Source organism: Silurus aristotelis (assembly GCF_946808225.1).
Source record: "Silurus aristotelis genome assembly, chromosome: 26".
NCBI classification, from domain to species: domain Eukaryota; kingdom Metazoa; phylum Chordata; class Actinopteri; order Siluriformes; family Siluridae; genus Silurus; species Silurus aristotelis.
In genome coordinates this window covers 15,779,535-15,799,547 of record NC_139599.1, presented here as the reverse complement: position 1 = coordinate 15,799,547, position 20,013 = coordinate 15,779,535, and the positions used below count along the sequence as shown (strand labels likewise).

Below are 20,013 nucleotides of genomic sequence, written 5' to 3'. Positions count from 1 at the left end.
TGTATAATATGTGGTAGAACTAGGAGATCCCCACCTGTTCCAGCATGCCATGCCATTGTACACAAATCCAGCTCCAGGAGGATCTGCTTTACAAATCAGGTGGGGTGAAAGATCTCCTGCTATAGAGCTCCAACCCTATTGAACAGGATGAATTGTTCATGCTGACTGCACCCCAGGCCTCCTCACCTCACCTACATCAGTATCTGACTTTACTAACAACCGTGTGGCTGAAGGAAACTCATACAAATCTCCACAAGCACATGCCAAAAATGTAGTGGAACATCTTCCTAGAAAAATGGGGCTTTAAAACCCCCCGCATGTGTCTGTATAGTGAATATAAACAGTATATACCGGATTTGTTCTTTTTCCATACAAAGTTGGAAAACAAATTTGATTCCCGCCACGTTTTTTGATCTCCAGAGAAACACACGTCTATTTTACAATTTACCACACAGGATTCCAATAAAGTAAAAATATATATATAAAGTGAATGTCGGTTTATCTCGAGTCTGAAAGGAAATATATGCCATGGTCTTTCTCCGAGTTTAATTTGATGAATGGTATATCTGTGTTTTTCAGGTCAGATTACAGAGGGCACAAGTGTGAAAAGTTTTGATGCTATAAACATTGTTTGCCCTGAGGGTACGCAATCTTTTGCCCATGAATGTCGTTAGGTCAAAGATAAGACGTTGCCGTTCTGCGTTCGAAGGCGGCTCGGGTGACAAATATTGTTATATGTCCTCACTTTTCTGTTGTGCCGTTCAAAATGTGTAATATTACAATATATAAAACAAATTAAATACTGAAATGTGAAATTTATCCTAAATATACAATATAACACACACACACACACACACACACACACACACACACACACACACACACACACACACACACACACACACACACACACACATATATATATGTGTAACAGTACACGTTTTTCAGTACAGGGATTCCGAATTTAGTGCACATACATACAGAATGCAATCCTTTTTTACACACAGAACATAAAATCGTACATTTTTGTTTATGTTTTCAAAAATATTTTTATACAAATGATGTAAAAATCTGACTGCAAGTTTGTTTAGGCTCCGCCTCACACTTGAGCGCAGTGTCACTGTTTTATATTATGATGATCAAACTTTAAAAACATACACAACAATCCCAGGAATATAAAAAGTTAGCGCAGTGTCACTACGGCTACACGATCCGTACTGGAAATACGATTTGTAGTACAATCAAAACTTAAAAACATAACTTTATAAATATATACGATCATCCTAGCTGCACGTCCAACGTATCCTACATCGTACGCTGCTGTCTGATGCGTGAAATGTTCAATATTTTTACAATTTTGTCGTATCGTAATCGTAAGATTAAAAAAGTCGAACCATCGTGACTCAGGGACCATCTGTATACAACTGACCTTAATAACATGCTCTGCTTTATATCTACAGGTACTACATTGCGAAAACAGTCACTCACACCTCCCATATGTTACACACACTACTGCTGCTGTACATTGTAGAAAAGTCACACTACTGCTACTCTTATAGACATTAATGATCTGTCGTATACGCTGTACATTGTGCTTGTATTTAATCGGTATTGTCTTATATAGTCTTGTCTCTAAACTAAATGTATAGTGTAGTTATTTATATCTGTATCTTTCTTTAGAACGCTGATCGGTCACTGACCCGGATGGTCACATGACCGAATGCAGGCGCTGCCTGGCTAACGGCGGGTTTGTTTAGGCAAAGAGCCGCTTTGCAAAGCAACGAGGATCCAAAGTTCACATGCTGGAATGTCGTGAAACTACTGCCGTGCGCACGTGACTTCACCGTAAAAACATGCTAGCTTCACATACCATATCTAACGCGGACCTAAAATCAACAGAAATACACTGCTTCGGTTATTTCCAGCCCAGAGATTTCACACAAACAACAAAGTGTTTTACATTTGGGAATTCTGCCATAGTTTGTGAATCTAGAAATCTTTCTCTCTTGTTTATTGTTATTGAACCATAAGAAATGTTCCGTTCTGATCGCAGGAACGTGTACGGCATCAAATCAATCTATTAAATATCTGTAATTCCCACTCCAAAGGGTCGCATGAACATCACAGCTAAATTCTTCACAAAGGGTTAAGGGGCCATGCTCAAGGGCCCAAAAGTGTCAGCTTGCTGATATCAGGTCTTGACCTTCTGATCAGTAACCCAGAGCCTTAACCACTGAGCTACCACATCCTCAGTGGTATTAATACGCTCCACAGTTTCTATAGTAACAGCTTACACACTGACTTGTGTCTAATCTAAATCTAATAATGAATGGATAGAAAAATGTGTTGTTCAGCAAACACTATACGAACAAAAGTTTGTGGACGCCTCCCCCCGATGTGCTTTTTTGGAACATCCCATTCTGCATTTGCGTATATAATTAGCTCCACTCTTCTGGGAAGATGTTTCAGTAGCTTTTGTGGTGATTTGTGCTTCAGCCATAAGGATGTTAGTAAAATGTACTGATGCAGGTGAGGTGAAAAATAGGGTTGGAGCTCTGAAGCAGTAGATCTTCCACACACTTCCATTTAAAGCAGATCCTCATGGAGCTATTGTCATGCTGGAACAGGTTTGGATTAATTCAATTTTCTGCATCCAAAAACATCTGGTACAATCTGGCAACCAAACCACATACAAAATCAGGTGTCCAGATACTTTTGTCCATATAGTGAATATGCTCAGTAGGTCTTAAGGAGACATCAAGACGTCTGTCATGAACTTTTTTTCCTTTAAAGAAAATAAGAGGTGTGTGAAGAAATGACTGTTTATAGATGCTTGATGATTGTTTGTTTTACAGATGGTCCAAAACTGTATGTGTGTGTGTGTGTGTGTGTGTGTGTGTGTGTGTGTGTGTGTGTGTGTTTTATAAACTTCAGGACATTATGTCATTGAAAAAATAAACTGACTGCACTGTTTATTTTCCTAGAAAAGCATCCCTGTGAGTGAGCAAGCACAACAATCCTGCCACATTCCCCAACACATCAGTCTAATATGCAAACATTTGCAACGTAGCCAGAGAGAAAGAGAGAGAGAGAGAAAGAAAGAAAGAGAGAGAGAAGGCATAAGAGAAGAAAACAAGGGATAGATGAAAGCGAAGAAGTACACAAGGAGGAGAGGAGCCCAAAAAAATAGAGAAGCATACACAATGGTGTGAGTCCACGAGAAACACTTCGCATGTGGGTGGCCTCCGAATGCAATCGCTATGGCAACGGCTTTTCCTATATGGATATCGGAGCTTTAAACGGCCGACTCGTGCGGCGTGTACCTCGAATGCGCGGTTCGATCGGATCCCTACAGAGTTCTTTAAGCTCTGAAACAGAAGAGAAGAACTTTTTTAGACTCGAACTTCTTCGAATACTTTTACCAGAAAAGTAAAAAAAAAGACGACACTGAAGATATGATTCTGGATAAAAAAAAAAAAAGGGACCAAAAACAAGACTGACGATGGCATGAACTTTGTCCTCTTATAGGTTTAAAACACCCCTCTGGAATAAGAAGTGGTGCTCAGAGATGCTCTTTTTTGTGTATTTGACCTTAGTCTGAACTTGTCCCTGTTTTGGATCCATTTCGAAATGCACTCATTAAATCCTAATTTTATATTAATCTTACAGATGTGAGACACGGTGCTGATGAGAATCCCCTAAAGCCTGACATGAAATCTGTCCGGTTGCCAGATAAAAAACTCAGCAACAGGCAACCGCTCAGCACACACACACACACACACACACACACACACACACACACACACACACACACTCTCTCTCTCTCTCTCTCTCTCTCTCTTTTTTACACTCCAACACTTTTCCTGTTTGTTAGAACGGATGCCGTACCTGCTCAGGATCTCCGTCTCTTCCTACACCATTCATCCAGAATTCCATAAACACCCTGCTCATAGACACTCCACTGGATTGTGAGGCTCCATAAACATTCTAAAGTTTCTTCTCTTCAGTTTATTTTCTCATCCCACATTCAGCTTCAGTCCCCTTTCCTTTCCGAATCCCAGTCCTATTCCTAATTCCAGTCTCAATCCTAATCCTAATCCCAGTCATATTCCTAATCCAGTCTCAATCCTAATCCAAGTCCCTTCCATATCCGAATCAAATTCCTAATCCGAATCTCATTCCTAATCCCAGTCCAATTGCTAATTCAATCTCATTCCAAATCACAGTCCCATTCCTAATCCAGTTTTATTCCCAATCCCATTTTAAATCCAGTTTTATTCCTAATCCCTGTCCCATTCCTAATCCAGTCCCATTCCTAATCCAGTCCCATTCCTAATCCTAATGACATTTTTAATCCCAGTCTCATTCTTAATTCAGTCTCATTCCTTAATCCAGTGCCATTCCTAATCCAGTGCTATTCCTAGTCCTAGTCTTATTCCCAATCCAGTCTGATTCCTACTCCAGTGCTATTCCTAGTCCTAGTCTTATTCCTAATCCCAGTCACATTTTTATTCTCCCACCATGAATAAAGGCACCACACATTTTTGGTCTGAACGCAATCAATGGAATTCCCCCCAAAAAAAAAAAAAAAAAAAAAAAAAAATCAAGCCCAGCTTTATTTCCTGAAGGCGCGCGCACTCACGCCAGATGACCGAGAAACGGCATCGCGTGCTTTCGATCCTCCAGCTGTTCTCGCGCAGGAGGAACTTTTCCAGCGGTTAGTACTCACCTGCAGATGATGTCTGGGAAGAGATAAGAAGGAGCTTCTATCCGTCTAACATCAGCAGGAACCACGGACATTCCCGGAATCCTCCAACTTTAGGAGTTCCATCGCTACACCCAGGCAGCAGGCAGGAGGCAGGAGTCAGCGCGCTCTCACGCGCGACGTAGGCGAACTTCAGCTGCCGTTTCTACCGTAAACCCCGGAATAGCAGCGCCGCCATGGCGCGCATGCGCACTTTCACATTCCGTATTCGCATGCGATATAAACTAATTACACTAATTAGAAACTAATTATAGATCCGAGGGGCCCAAACTTTTTCCTTCTGAAGGGCCAAAAATCAACCGTGATTGAAAGCCATATGAGTAAAAGTGAATGTTATAATATACTAAACTGTATTTTATTAAAATTAGTTATTTTTTTAATTCATGATTGTATAATATTTAGAGATCAATAACATTGAAATCGGTAAAACCAATAGAATGAAAATTTCCAAAAGTTTTTTCTCCCCTAAAACCATTTACTTCTATTCTCTACGTCATTTTCATAAACATTTCAAAACTTAAAAAAATATGTAAAAATGTGTTAAATCTGAAATTAGAAATAAACATTGCATTGCATTTCTCCCTCTTTTATGTTTTCTTTTTCATATATCGCATGGTGGGTCGAATCAAAAGTCCTCACAGGGTTTAAAGAACTTCTTCTATACAACAGAAATATAAATAAATAAATAAAAATTCATTATGATTAGTAGTAGTCGCAGTAATAGTTAATATTAATGCCTGAAAACAAGTCATATTAGCAAGTGGAAATATCTCGTAGTCACATCATGAAGTATTTCCTATATAATTTGTCCTGTATATTACATTATAAGATCACAACAAACCAAAATGTCAAGTTATTCATCCTCAGATCAAGCTGAAGGTCATAACCTGCTCTAGAAGCAACAGAAAGCAAGAAAACAAACTTGTCTGCCAGTACTATAAAAAACTACAAGCTCGAGGAAAAAAAAGTTGATAATATTCAGAAATGGGTTCAATAATCATATATTTGTTTTGCTGTAATCTTAAGAAGCAGTATTCAATCAATTGGAGAATATTAAAGCTATATATATATATATATATATATATATATATATATATATATATATATATATATATATATATATATATATATAGTCCTTTAATTTGATGAAGTAACTCGAAATTCTACACTACTGATCTACTAAACCATTTCCCTCAGTCTTATATTCTGGATTTCATCTTCATTTGCACCTGATTTTTATTCTTTTGTCCACCAAGTGTAAGTAATATGGACAGATTCATCTTTAGGAATAATTTACACCAAATAAATGCAACTGACTGAGATTAAATACATGAAGAAAAAGAAACCCTGACACAAACCCAAGTCATTTCCCTTCCAGTCTCATTATAAAAAATCGATTTAAATAAAAGACATTATTTGAGCGATTCAGTCGCTGATAAATAAATCAAAAAGCAGGAGAATGGGGGAAGTTTTGTAAAAGCAATCAGTGTATTAAAAAAAAAAACTAAAACAAAAAAACCCACACCATACACTGTGTGGATCAATTCACCAAAACAACAAATAAACCACTTTTTTTTTTAGCATTTCTGAAAAGAATCTAGAAGCATCACCATGTGTCTGAAATCAAATATTAAAGAAGCACTTTTCCATCATTGCGAAGCACAAAACAAATCAATCCCCAACCTGATCTAAACCCCATATCCTCTATTCAAATGATCATTAAGTGCCTCGTTCTCCCAGCTGACAAAAATGGAGGCCTGAAGCAAAATGTAAACGTAAGTTTTAAACATATGAAGCAGGACCACACATTTAAACAATCTTTAAATTACATTACAAACTGCACCTCCAAATGCCACGTGAGAAGAGGAGGCCATAGTTTCTGTAGGTGGAGCGCTGATTTCAACATGCCATTAAAAGAATGTGGTTTGGGACAACATTTTTTTTCTGCATTGTTACGCTTCCTTGGACTCCTGACAAAAACTCAGGCATCATTTAATGCTCATAAAACGCTCATCGTTTGTCTGAAAATGTCTAACACCATGTTTGTGCTTTGTATCTGTGTGCGTTTCTGTATCTCTTTCAATGTCTCTGTGCGAGCAGGATGAGACATTGACGACTGGCGCTTTACTCAGGAGCGTATTTTTTATTCTCCCAGGAGAAAGGGTACTCGGGGACCTGGTTGAAATGGCCCATGAGGAAAATGGCCACCGTCCCGATGGAAAAGAGCAACATGGCCACCCAGAAGCAGACTTTGTCGATCATCTTGCCAATCAGCACCCAGCTCTCCATCTCCTAAAGATGAGAAATGAGAAGAGAAATGATCATATATTAACAAATTGATGTTACATAGATACACACACCCCCAAACACACACACACTTACTGAACCAATGTCATTCTGCTCCCTTGTGTTCTCTGCGATGAAGTTACAGGCGTCCACACACTCTTTAATCTCTGGTGCTGCGTGGGCCAAACTCTTATACAGGCTTGCAGTGGTGCTCACATCGATAGCGTCCACTAGAGGGAGACAAACACGCACAAGACACACGCGCATGCGCATTAACAGGATGCGTCGTGTTCAATGCAATATTAGCTTTATCTGTAAATAAATAAATAAAAAATATATATTGCATATATTCCTATCTATCATACACCTGTCTGTCTGTTAGTCACTCTGTCTATACTCCCTCTGTCTATCTAGTATTTCTGTCACTTATTTACTTTCTTGTCTGTCTGTCCAGCTTTTATCTATCACTCCATCTATCTGTCTCTGGTTAATCTGTTTCTCTGTCTATCATTCAACTTTCTTTCTTTCTAGATGTATGTCTTTTTCATTCATCCATCCATCCATTTATCCATTCATCCATCTGTTTGTCAATCATTCTTCCGCCTGTCTGTCTACCAAATCTCGATTGGAACAGGTGTGTACCGATTGACCGTGTGAGTCCGTGTCTCTCTCTCTGCTTGTCGAACATCATCTCGCTCCTCGGCTGTTTCAGCACGTACTCCTCCGCCCGCTGCATCAAGCCAAACGAGCTGCGTCTTCTCTCCCTCACTCCATCCATCCCTCCGGCGTCCTCTCCCTCGTCCACCAGTGAGGTCATACCCAGGAACCGAGGGATCACCTCCAAGAAAATCTGACAGAAAAATGACCAATAAGTTGTAAATATATTACACAATTGTATTATACACATCTAGTGATATACTCTACTGATTCTATACACTATATGAGAAAAGTTTGTGGACACCTGAGCATCAGATTTGTATGTGCTTTTTTTGTAAACCTTACATTTAATCCTCATTTGCGATTATAAGAACCTCCAATTGGAATTGGAAGATGTTCTGGGGAGATTTGTGGATGTTCATTCAGCCACAAGGGTGTTAGTAAAGTCGGGTATGGATGTAGGTGAAGTGAGGAGGCCTGGGGTGCAGTCAGCATTCACGTTCCTCCCAAAGGTGTTTAATATGGTTGAGGAAGATCTTCCGGTCCAACCCATGTGAAGCATATCTTCATGGAGCTGGCTTTGTGCACAGGGGTACTGTCATGGTTTTGGGTCTCCTAGTTTAAGTGAGAGGAAAAAGATTCCTATACAATGATCTCCCTCCAACTTGTTTCTCATGGTAAGAACCACATCTGTCTGGAAAAATCAGGTGTCCCAACACTTTTGTCCATATAGTGTCCATGTCTCTAGCACATTATAAAGGACGTACGTATACTGAAGGCCTACTTGTTTGATTTTGCGATTCATGGTGTGTGTGCTCGGGGTCCGGCAGGAGTAGTTGAGAACAATGATGCAGTTTGTGACGATGACTGTGGTGACGGACATGACGAAGATCAGGTACCTAAGAAGAAAAATGTCCACACTATTATCCCAAACAGAAATGAAACCCCCCGATCCCATGCTTTTTTTGGAACAATGATTATTGTTTGTGTTCCAGCAGCATGCAGGACAAATGAGTTAGAGGACACGCAAAATTCCCACACAGAGACTCACTTTCCTATAAGAGGTACAGAGAGGGACGTTTCCGGAACCTTCTGAGCAATCAGAAAGAGGAAGACAGTTTGGGCGAGGAGGACGGAGATGGACACGGTTATCTTTTGTCCTCCCGCTAGAAAGGCAGGTGGAGAAAGTCAGAGAGAAAGAAAGAGAAAAAGAAACAAAAATAAATAAATAAATAAATAAATAAATAAATAAATAAATAAATAAATAAATAAAGGAGAGAAAGATGAAAGGAAGAACGAGTGCAAAAGGATGGAAATTTCACACACACACACACACACACACACACACACACACACACACACACACACCTTTAGCAGGCATGAAGTAGGCGAGTACGACTAGCGAGGAGATGAGCGAGCAGGGCAGAATGATGTTGATGATGTAGAACAGGGGTTTTCTCTGGATAATAAGGTTGAAATAGATCTCCTGGTACTCCAGGTCATCTGGTGTGTAGCGTGGGTTGGTGAGTTTGCGCGCTGGCCGATGCTTGATGGCCCACTCACCGTTTTCTGCAGGGACACATGACTTAGCGCTGGCTGGTGTACATTTCTTACCGCATAGATACCTGCTTAACTAGAACATGCTAGTGTTTTTCTTCCTCCAGGACATGCGACTCGTCTAAAAGCATTCGATTTGTGTGTTTGTGTTACCAGTGAAGGCTTCAGGGTCGATATCCACCCACTCGATGGACTTGTTGGTCTCCGAATCGACGGCCAAGATCAAGTTGATCTCGTTAGCGCTGTATGTCTGAGACCTAACAAATACAGAAGAAAAGGCAATAGGTTTGTGATCCTGACGATGGTTTCTTTGACGCCTGCCATGATTTTTTTGGATGTGTTGACTGAGTATTTATGGCCAAATATTCATTCAGTAGTAAGCAGGAGAACATTCCATTTGTTTGGGCACAACGTTTAGATATTTAACTTATCAAGATTTTCAATTATCAGATGATTTCTGTCATTTTTGTCACTTTTTTGTCTTAACAATTAAAAATTTTTTCCCTAAAAACAAGCACTCAAACTCATTCCCAAAGTGCCCTGAGTGTCACCTTGGTGGGAAAAAACCCTCAAATGGGAAAAGCTAATAATGCTTGCTTGACTAAGTAGAATTAAATCAATGGCTCCTGTTCTTATCTTTAACAGCTTTTCATTCCAAATCCAAGTCCATTGAAAGTGACACCAAATTGGGTTTAAACAAGTGGGTTCTGGAAGGAAAACCTGCACTCACACCAGCCCTTTGCGGCTAAGAGAGAGGACAGGACCCCTGAACTAGGAACATGTTGCTTAATTGTTGCCTACCTGAAGACCAGCGTGCAGTTTTGCCAGTCGAAAGGGAAGTAGGTGATTTCTATAGCGCAGGTGCTACGGTAAATGGCTGGGGGCAACCAGTAAATGGAGCTATCGGCGTAGATTAGCACATTAGCATAGTATGCTACACCAAATTTTCCGTCAATGCTGTAGCAAAAAGGACAGGGGAAAAAGATTGGGGGGGAAAAACATTAGCTAATTTATACATATGTACATTTTCGCTGGCCTTATAGGAAAAATCTGAGGATGGCCATACTTGTTCTCCAGTACTATATCCGGCAGCCACACATTGTTTGAGGGTACACGAATAACACCAATCCCATAGTAGTCTGAGGGGTTCCATGTCAGGCGATAGTCAGTCCATTGCTAAAGCCGGGAAAAAAAATGACATAAAAGAGAATGAAGAGAAAAGAATAAAAAACAAGTTTTATATACTGGATATCTAAGGGCAGATGTTTAAATCTTTCAATAAATGCTAATGTGAAACTGATAAATGCTAATAAATGCTAATAAATGCTAATGTAAAACATTTTTTTCTAATTGTGCTTTGCAAAATCCATTTTTTTAAAGAAACACGCTAAAACATTACACATAGTTCTTTAACTGAGAATATTTCTAACTACTCAACTCTGAATGTTGTTCTCATGAACCTTTGAGAAACCAGTGAAATAGTAGATACACAAAAATCGTAATAATCACAGTTCAGAGATCAGGACGAGCCCAATCAGCTTGATTACTCACAATCTCAATCCATATGCTGGTGGTCAGAGTCTCCTCTTTCTCGTTCTTCCAAAAATCAAGATACATAAAGAAAAACAATTATGAATGACTTCTTTGTGAAACTTCTTCTATATGAGATAAAAAAAATTAAGGGAGATGGTAAGTTCACACAAATCCACACAAAGTTCAAATCTCAGCACCACCAGACTGCCACTGCTGGGCCCTTGAGCAAGGCCCTTAACCCTCAACTGCTTAGATGTAGGTCGCTCTGGATTTAGGCATCTGCCAAATACCATTAATGTAAATGTAAAACCTAGAACTTATACAGCAGCTTGACTTGTTTGAAGCTTTTCACTGCCAGAGTGTTTATACTATAAATAATATGTATTTATTTGCTGTACATATATTTGCATATTTATCTGCACTTGTCAGTTTGCACAATTGCTACTATTTGCACTTCATGTGAGTGTGTCAATAAGTTATAAGACACTATAGTAATAAGTGTATGAGTTTGGGCTTATAAAAGAAAAAGAGATCACTCTGTTTTTGTTGTTACCAGAGAGATGAGGTTGGTGAGAGTGATCTTGACCTGGACATCCACCTTGTCTTCAGGGTGCCTCGCTGGCCGGATGTTTTTGTTGTAGTTCTTAAAAATATGTGCTATGAGCTGAGACTCTTCGTTTCCACTGACTGAAGACACACACACACACACACACACACACACACACACACACACACACACACACACACACACACACACACACATACACACAGAGGGTTTTACCAATCCACAGCTCTGTGAAATTCTAGACTCTGATTGGTCAGAAGACAATACAGTGAAAGTACATTTCGATTTCTACACAAAAAAAGGCTTGAATGGTGGACACTCCACTTGTCACTGTGACGTCAAGTGGACATCACATCAGAGATGATTAGTCTGTCTGTCTGTCTGTCTGTCTGTCTGTCTGTCTGTCTGTCTGTCTGTCTGTCTGTCTATCTATCTATCTATCTATCTATCTATCTATCTATCTATCTAGTGAGTGTATCAATAAGATATAAGACACTATTGTAATGAGTGTATGAGTGTATGGTCTAAACAAAGCCTGTAACCTTACATTCTCTCAGACACTAAGACGGACTACGGAATCATACAGACTCTTCGCTTTGTTCTCCAAAGCGAGTGCAGTGACTTCTGGACACGTTTTCCCATAGGTTGGAGCTTCGCCCTGTTTTTCTGTTTTCTATAACAGCATGCGCCAAGTGATTTGTTTCCGAACAAAAGGTGGAGAGATGAAACGATCGAAAATAGAGATGATCTAAAGCAGAGATCCTATACTAAGACTCTGTCCAACACATCAGAGATTTACAACTGCAAGTGCAACAACTGTTCAGCATGTGATATAAGTGTAAGTGTCATTAAATCTTTTTGAACGAACAAAGGAGGTATTAGAGAGTAGCAAAAAAAATGACTAGAAAGAGACACACAGAGTAAGACAGGACACTATGACACAAATATAAGCTGCACCCAAATCCCCACACCTACCTAGAACTACTGTATGCACAAGCACAACGGCAACCAAACAAGTCCAGACAGACCGGGCCGCCATCGCCACTCTCTTCTGATCGCCACTTTTGGTGTCACAGGGAGACTTTGTAAGAAAGAAACACCAAGAGAAACTTGTCTGCCAGTAACTCCTTGCCCCTTCCTTTTGCTTCAGCTGTTGTTGAGCGCGGCTCAGGTTACACTCCCACACTTGGCACTGCTCTTAAAGTCAACCCCCTAGTTTGGCCCCTCTTCATCGGGGCCAACGTTAGAGTAACCCATGAGTCGTTGTCTCTCCCTTGGGACATACCTGAATACCGTAGTAGCGGCAATGTAACAGGACCATTACAGTTACAATAGATTTGGGATGAATTGTTAAAAATCCCATTCACATATACAGCATTGATTTGTGATAATGCTGCCATGGTAATGCCATACTGACTGTAGTGTGCCAGAGTTTCCAAAAGTTTCTCATAGTGCAGATTTGAGTGCAAAGTATCAAAACGTTTTTACCTGAGGCAGTGGAAAGCTGGCTGTCCATTTCACCCCATGATGATATAAATAACCAGCACTTTGACTGCCAGGGTCAATGGCACAGAACGTGTGTACTTGTGTTTGTGTGTGTGTGGTTATGTCTGTGCTTATGTCTGCCAGCATAAATCAATCAGTAGGTATTATAATTTATGGAAGAGCAGGCTTACATGTAATATTGAGGAACGTCCACAACAACACTGGAAAATTTAAGAAACGTAGCAACAAGTTAAGCCCCATCATGAAATATTCAAGTGTAAGGGCAACTAGTAAATGCCAGAATGCAGTACTTATGAAATAAAAAACTGCAATGGCCATGTGTAAAAAAGGGTTAAGGGTCTCAAAGGACATTCCCCAATTTGCAGAGTCACTCTCGAACACTCAATATTGTGTAAGTGTTATTGAACTTTCTCGCCACGTTGTCAGTTGCCAAATCAACACTATTTTCCAATCAATGCTACAGAGAAAAGTAGAACTAGATAAATAAAAGACTGTCTCTAACTAGCAGGGAATAGTCAGAGACATGTCTTTTACGAAGATAGAAACCACTCGTGCTAGCGGTACTGTTAAGCCGGACATGGAGTTTCCGGTTACTGTTCGATAGTGTGTCTCGGTTTTCCACTAGTATTTATAGAGCGCTATAGCTGGAGATGTTCGGAATTCATGTAGTGCTCCAGTAAGGTCTAATGACACTTGGATGGAGCGGCGAAGGAAATGTCAGACGAACAGCTGCCTCTTTTCGCTTTGCCCAGTGGACTTACAGAGCCTAATAACACACATATAATGTTTATTTGATGCAGATTTGGATGTTGTGTCCGCTCCAGTTTCCTCCCACCTACCAAATAGAGGCAATTCCAATTAATAATTCCACAACACTGTGGTATCAAGAGTAGGAATTTGATGTAAATATCCAGGAGAAGTCTTTGAAATAAGCTTTTTCTTATACTTCCTGCAAACCAAACATCAGAGGCGATCTTTAGGCAACAGCTTCTTGGTGTTCCTAATCTTTTTACAGTATAAGCAAATTACATGGAGATATCATGGAGAATGTTTTACTTTCTAATTTACTTTTCCAACACTCCAAGGTCCTTCGAAAGGCACTATTTTCCATAAATTGTCTTTATTTTCAAAGGATATTTTGATCCACGAGAGTGTTACAAGGAAAAAAACTGGCATTTTGGGTCACTGAGATCTCGTAAAGGAATGACATGACAAAGGAAAGACTTGTTAGTGAGCTCTTCCCGAGGTGATTCCGGATAGCACTATTTGTCCACGTGAGCTACACAGGGTTGCTATAGGACGCTGCCTTATAAGTAGCAATTGGTTACACATAACTAATCTATGGACCCACAGTCTGAGCAAAAAAACATGACTGAGTGAGAAAGTCCATAGAACATTTGGAGTCTACATACTGTCACGAGAAGTAAGAAGAGAAGATCCTCGGAGGCTTATACAAAAAAAAGACTACTTTTTCCTTTTTTTCTTTGGAAAATGTTAAAAAGATCTAAAATAAGCCAAAATGCTCAGTATTATGGTCTAGAAAGCTGAAGCTCTGGAGCTCATAGGGGAAAACATGGAGAAGCCTGTGAACATATCTATATAAAGGGTAAAGTTACGGAAGGGGTAAGGAATCAGCAGGGCAGTATGGGAGTGAGAGGAAGGGCCACCTTGGCTGTCATCTTCATCGTCGTCTTTCTGTTCTCTCGATGGCTCTGTAAGTACACGTAAAAAAAAACGATTACACGTTACAACGATGCAATGTTTCATCTGTGATTAATTCAAATCTCTTCTTTTTCGTTAAAGGTGCAGTATGCAAGAATTAAATGTCTCTTTAAATGTTTACCACATCATTTTAAACATTCCGAAAAACCAAATGTTTTACAGCATTGCTAAGCATCCGGGACCCAGGAATAACCATTGCCCCAAACTGAAGACAATCTGGTCCATGAAAGATTGTATTATCAACAAGGAAGTCAGAGTTAGTGGGAGGGATTGAAAGAGAAGAACTGTATGTTTGTTAAATGAAAATTTAATTAGAAATGATATATTTTGACATCATTCCAGGCACCTTTCTTTAGTCTCAAACTGGAATACTAACAGGATTTATGAACGAGAACATGATACTATTCAACAATATGGCATCAATCCTCATTGTTTGGCAGCTTATAAAATAGCATTGGATCTAGAACATCTTATTCATATTGACCGCTTATTTGTTATACACAGTTGTACAGAAGCTTAGGACTGGAAAACCTCGCAAAGCTCATTGTCAAATGCCCTTGGAAATGATTAATGCTCTGCTGCCTGTGATAGACCTGTACATGACCATATTGTACCACTAGGAAGTGATAGATGTGGAATGGATCTTTTCCAGAACTTGATTTGTAGCAAACAAATATCATAAAACCTTTCTGTTTTGTTTTTTAGATGGTGGTTGGGATCATTACTGGGACTATTGCCTGAAGGATTCCATTAAAGATGATGAGGTTTGTCTATTGCTGTTTAATCCTATTAAATTAACTTCATCTCTATAAAACAATCGCTAAACTGTCACTTTCGCTACTTTATTACTTGCTCTTTGACGTATTACACTTTCATTTTTAGTCTGTCGAATCGACTGCGAGTAACGCCTCGTCGCAAGACAGTCCACCCCCACTGAAAGTGTGTCCAGGACAGAAATTTCAGATGGCGTATATGCTGATGCATCTGCAGGCTGCACCTGTCTCTACCAATGATGTTTTGCTAAAGCCATATCTAGCCAGCTGGGATGAGCTCATCAAGTAAGAAAGTACATAACACAAGTTAGAAAGAAAGCATACTCGAGAAGGTTCCTCGGGTTTATCAGAGTTTCTTTGAATAATTAACTTTCTAAAGAAGTTCTACTTGATATGCTTCTGTTATAGGGTTCAACAGGGCTCCTCTGGTGTTCTTTGGCTAGTTAAGGTTACTTGGCTTTTTAAAATAGTTGTAATTGAAGAATTAGAATTCTAGAATTCCAGTTTTTCATAAATTCTTTGACTAGTTAAATACTTTTTAGTCAAAAATACTTAGCTTCAACTTGGAATTCCCTCTATTATTTGCCTTAGTGTTATTAGCTTTCTGAACAGTTAATACTTGAAACCCTGTCTATAAAAGCTCTGTTTTAGGGTTTTTCAGGTTCCTCCGATGTTCTTTGGTTAGTTAAAAGTTCTTAGATAGGCCTTAGATCAAAACAGCCAAAACAGTCCTGACTCTTCGAGCATTAACAGCGTGCAAATTAGCCTGGGCCGTTCACCAAAGTTCCTTCCTTGGACCACTTTTGATAGATACTAACCACTGCAGACCAGAAACATCCCACAAGAACTGCAGTTTTGGAGATGTTGTGACCCAGTTGTCTAGCCATTGAAATTCGGCTGGCTTGCCTATTTTTTAACTCAACTTTGAGGACAAAATGATCACTTGCTGCCTAAAAAACATATCCCCCACTAACAGGTGGCATGATGAAGAGATAATCAGTGTCAATCAGTAATCAGTAATCAATTCACTTTACCACTCATCATGTTATAATGTCATAATGTTATGCCTGGTTGGTGTATGTACAAGGCATGATTCTTGTAAGAAGTTTCCTTTGTTATTTATTTATTTTTTTTTAACTGTTAGTCTTTGTTTTTAGGTTCATGGATACCTTGGGACCAATGGTGGGTATAATCTCCCAAGAAATTGAGTCCAAGACTTCCATTATTCGTGAGCTTGCCGAAAGAGAGGAGGAGAAAAGGAAACAGCACAGACAAGACTCACATGGCATTTATGTTTCAGTGCGGTCCATGATCGTGTCAGAGCTGGAGCAGGGTTTGGTGAACTTTGGCCAGTTCACCGAATCTGGTTGCAGGACTCTACTGCGTCTCCATCGGGCTCTCCTCTGGGTGGAGCTCTTTCTACACAACCTGGCTGATGAAAAGAAGGAAACAATGGCTCGCAGTCCCTCTGAGCTCTGCCGAGAGGCTTACCGCCTCACACTGGCACAACACCACTCGTGGTGGGTGAAGAAGGCGGCAGAGCTGGCGTTCGTGGCCATTCCTGACAGGCAGTCCTTCTACAAAATGATGTGCGTGAGGACGCAGGCAGAGGCAGCAGGATTGTTAAACAGAGCGGTCAAAGCCATTCAAAATGTGTACAACAGGACTCAAGTGGCTTTGAAAGAACATGATATGCTAGCACTACCATAAAGACATGGATCGGAGGCATAATGCTGGCATGATCAGGTGTCCAGAATGTACATACATTGTTGGTGATACCACATCATGCCATGATGACATAATGTCACAGCATGCTAGCAACATGCCATAAGGGCACACAGCATGCTACCGAGACCATACGGATGACTAGCATGCTAACAGCACCATAAGGACACTCAGCAGGCTAGTAATACTGTACCACAGGGACAATCTGAATGTAAGCAACACCAAGAGGCTACCAAACATGTGAGCAACAGCATAGGAAGCTGACGCCTTCTAGCATGCTCTGTGCCCTTAGGGTGTTACTAGCATCCTGATTTTCCTTTTGGTGTTGCTACCCACATAGCAAAATTGGTTTGATCCCAGTGATGGGCCACACAAGCTACTTTTACTTGGCCCAAATATACTAATGAATTAGGGTACATGACTGAAGAAGGTCTGGTCGCCAGAACTCGGGCTACATATGGACCATTGTATAGTCATATCTCAGCCTAATGTACAACTATAGCTAGCCCGATTCTGGTCTTATATAGGACCAAACAAGTTGGTTCCACATGTCAGCCCCAACAAAACCTTAATCTAGCCATTTTAAACCCACCCTTATACAAGCTTTGCTCCAGAATTGAGGAGTCCACGACAGTTAGTGATGTGCAGCCTTAAGAACGTATTAGTGTCCACACACTTCTTCAACAGCGCTGGTTCCTAACGTAGTTTTCTTTTTGGACTACATTTTTTTAAATCTTAGTAAAATCATTCTAAACCATTAACCAAACCAAGCAGCTGAATCGCAAGATTACAAACTTTCAACTGAAGAAAACATTTTTTGGAAAAGAACAAAAAGACAAAGGTACAAGATTAAGTGTGTGACACTACAATGAGGTAAAAACTGCAAACTCGTTTATTTTTTTTATTATTATTCATTTATTTATTTATTTATTGCCATAAAAGGTCTTTTTAAGAGAGAAGAAATGTGTGAAAATTGGCCTTGTCTTGTGCATGAAAAGGTTAAGAAAAAAAATATGAAATATGTTTAATGTTAATATAAATTATAAAGGGTTTTATAATGAAATGACCTTTAATCTTTCATCAAAAATGACCATTATTCATAATTAAAATGATTTGTTTGATGAAACCTGGTTGATAGAGAGCAATAAACCTATGTTGCTAACACTATTAGGGAAAACAGCTGTGTGTTATAAAAATGTTTTACTTACTATCAGCTTACTATCTGAAATTACATTTTAACTTTGGGATAACACCTGCCACACATATGTGGCATACAGTTCTATATTTTACATCTGGGCCAAGTAATACACTTAACAACTGGCCCATATCTTGTTTGCCGCCTTGAAAACGGTTCCATCTCCACCATAACCGGGTCACATTCGGTTCACATGCCGTATGCCAGTGCTAACTGTATGCCAGCTGTGCCGGCTTTATGCTAAATCAGGGCCAGGAGTCTTTGCTACCTGGCTAGGTGCTATGCCAGACTAGCAGACTAGCAATTCCATGAAGACAGTTGATAGAAGTTCAAATGGAAAATGCTGCCATGTGCAATATGTCAGTAGGCAGATACATTTTGCATGTCATGCTTTTAGTGTGGTGGTGTGTTTAAAAAAAATAGTTCACCGATCGAATTGATTCTATTTACAACACACTGATACTTTTATGCTAGTTGGACTCTGGCCTGAGTGATTTCACAGACAGTACAAATACACACCCACCCAGTCAGCAGTACTGTTAAACGCTATCAACGGGTATCGCCGGTCTGGTCGTGCCAGACACGAACATGTACCAAAGACCATAAAAAAACCTCCGCTGTTTGATCAGCCTGTGATCGCAAAACAGGAGGGCAAGGTCATGCTTTATTGATATTCAAGCGTACTGGGTTTACTGCACACATTCTTTATCAGTACATGCATTTCTTAAAAAAGAAAACAGAAAATAAATTTAGGTGCAAGCAAAAATATTGACAAACAGAAACGTGTGGGGTTTGTTCAAATTCTTTTAAGAGTGAGATAAGTATGTCAACATAGAGTATATTAAGGCCATGAGTTATTCCTTTTGGGATCATGGGGTACATGGCAGCTGTAAGAACAATAGTTTAACTGAACCATTGTGGCTGCATGAAGCTAAGTGTGGAGATGATTGGTAGAGTGAACGTTACACTTTACTTACACGTTACACTTTTTTTGGAGAATGTTGGTGTGTTTGATGGAGAATGTTGGTGTGTTTAATGGAGAATGTTGGTGTGTTTGATGGAGAATGTTGGTGTGTTTGATGGAGAATGTTGGTGTGTTTAATGGAGAATGTTGGTGTGTTTAATGGAGAATGTTGGTGTTTGAGGGAGAAAGTTGGTGTGTTTGATGGTGAATGTTGGTGTGTTTGATGGTGAATGTTGGTGTGTGATGGTGAATGTTGAGGTGTGATGGTGAATATTGGTATGTTATAGTTATTATTGGTGTGTGTGATGGTAAATATTGGTGTTTGATGGTGAATATTTGGTTTATAATAGTGAATGTCAGTGTGTGTAATGGTGAATATTGGTGAGTGATAAAGATTATTTTAATGGAGAATTTTGGTGTTTGATGGATGTTGGTGTTTGATGGTGAATGCCAGTAAGTGATTGTGAATATCAGTGTGTGATGTAGAATATTGTTGTTTGATGCAGAATGGTGGTGTTTGATGGTGAACATTGGTGTTTAATGGCAAATTTTGGTGTTTGGTGGTGAATATCAGTGTGTGATGGAGAATATTGTTGTTTGATGCAGAATGTTGGTGTCTGATGGTGAACATTGGTGTTTGATGTCAAATTTTGGTGTTTGATTGTGAATGTTGCTAAGTGCACCAATGCTTTTTTTTTCTTACAGGATTGCTTACTAATTTCATCCATGTTGTTCTTTCCAAGCAGACTGAGCTGGGAGTGGATC

At 39.7% G+C, this 20,013-nt stretch overlaps 3 protein-coding genes across 5 annotated transcripts in view; 1 reads left to right on the top strand and 2 right to left on the bottom strand.

Moving 5' to 3' along the window:
- Window positions 1-5,042, bottom strand: part of pld2 (phospholipase D2) — a 36,794-nt gene extending 31,752 nt beyond the window's left edge. Inside the window, exons 1-2 of one of the 2 annotated variants that reach the window (XM_083530800.1) lie at window positions 4,730-5,042; window positions 3,324-3,368 (exon numbers count right to left, since the gene is read on the bottom strand). The gene's annotated coding sequence lies outside the window, so the exon portion shown is untranslated. The remainder of the gene's footprint in view (window positions 1-3,323; window positions 3,369-4,729) is intronic. The other variant, XM_083530799.1, reaches the window with a different exon arrangement.
- Window positions 5,043-6,686: 1,644 nt separating this feature from the next.
- On the bottom strand, window positions 6,687-12,918 carry chrne (cholinergic receptor, nicotinic, epsilon). 2 transcript variants are annotated; one of them, XM_083530831.1, is made up of 12 exons: window positions 12,852-12,918; window positions 11,352-11,485; window positions 10,817-10,861; window positions 10,332-10,441; window positions 10,067-10,222; window positions 9,419-9,522; window positions 9,077-9,277; window positions 8,760-8,874; window positions 8,493-8,607; window positions 7,694-7,901; window positions 7,148-7,281; window positions 6,687-7,057 (listed from the first exon to the last, which is right to left on the bottom strand). In XM_083530831.1, the coding sequence occupies exons 1-12, from the start codon at window positions 12,877-12,879 to the stop codon at window positions 6,890-6,892; spliced, it is 1,518 nt and encodes a 505-aa protein (XP_083386957.1). In that variant the 5' UTR covers window positions 12,880-12,918; the 3' UTR covers window positions 6,687-6,889. The 2 variants fall into 2 exon arrangements, with proteins under 2 accessions (XP_083386957.1, XP_083386956.1); XM_083530830.1 differs by lacking the exon at window positions 12,852-12,918 and adding an exon at window positions 12,339-12,593.
- A 1,323-nt stretch (window positions 12,919-14,241) lies between these two features.
- gltpd2b (glycolipid transfer protein domain containing 2b) lies at window positions 14,242-18,266 on the top strand. The gene is made up of 4 exons (XM_083531216.1): window positions 14,242-14,583; window positions 15,297-15,355; window positions 15,474-15,649; window positions 16,522-18,266. The coding sequence occupies exons 1-4, from the start codon at window positions 14,514-14,516 to the stop codon at window positions 17,072-17,074; spliced, it is 858 nt and encodes a 285-aa protein (XP_083387342.1). The 5' UTR covers window positions 14,242-14,513; the 3' UTR covers window positions 17,075-18,266.
- Window positions 18,267-20,013: the final 1,747 nt, after the last annotated feature.

What these genes read in the sequence shown, in the direction of transcription:
- chrne (XM_083530830.1), bottom strand. Translation starts at nt 12,402, where the DNA reads ATGGCGGCCCGGTCTGTCTGGACTTGTTTGGTTGCCGTTGTGCTTGTG. An exon ending in TCTGTACCTCTTATAGGAAA is followed by an intron (nt 8,608 to 8,759) that starts GTGAGTCTCTGT and finishes TTTTCTTCTTAG; the next exon opens with GTACCTGATCTTCGTCATGT. An exon ending in CGGACTCACACGGTCAATCG is followed by an intron (nt 7,282 to 7,693) that starts GTACACACCTGT and finishes GTCTCCCTCTAG; the next exon opens with TGGACGCTATCGATGTGAGC.
- gltpd2b (XM_083531216.1), top strand. Translation starts at nt 14,514, where the DNA reads ATGGGAGTGAGAGGAAGGGCCACCTTGGCTGTCATCTTCATCGTCGTC. An exon ending in TCTGTTCTCTCGATGGCTCT is followed by an intron (nt 14,584 to 15,296) that starts GTAAGTACACGT and finishes TTTGTTTTTTAG; the next exon opens with ATGGTGGTTGGGATCATTAC. An exon ending in AGCTGGGATGAGCTCATCAA is followed by an intron (nt 15,650 to 16,521) that starts GTAAGAAAGTAC and finishes CTTTGTTTTTAG; the next exon opens with GTTCATGGATACCTTGGGAC.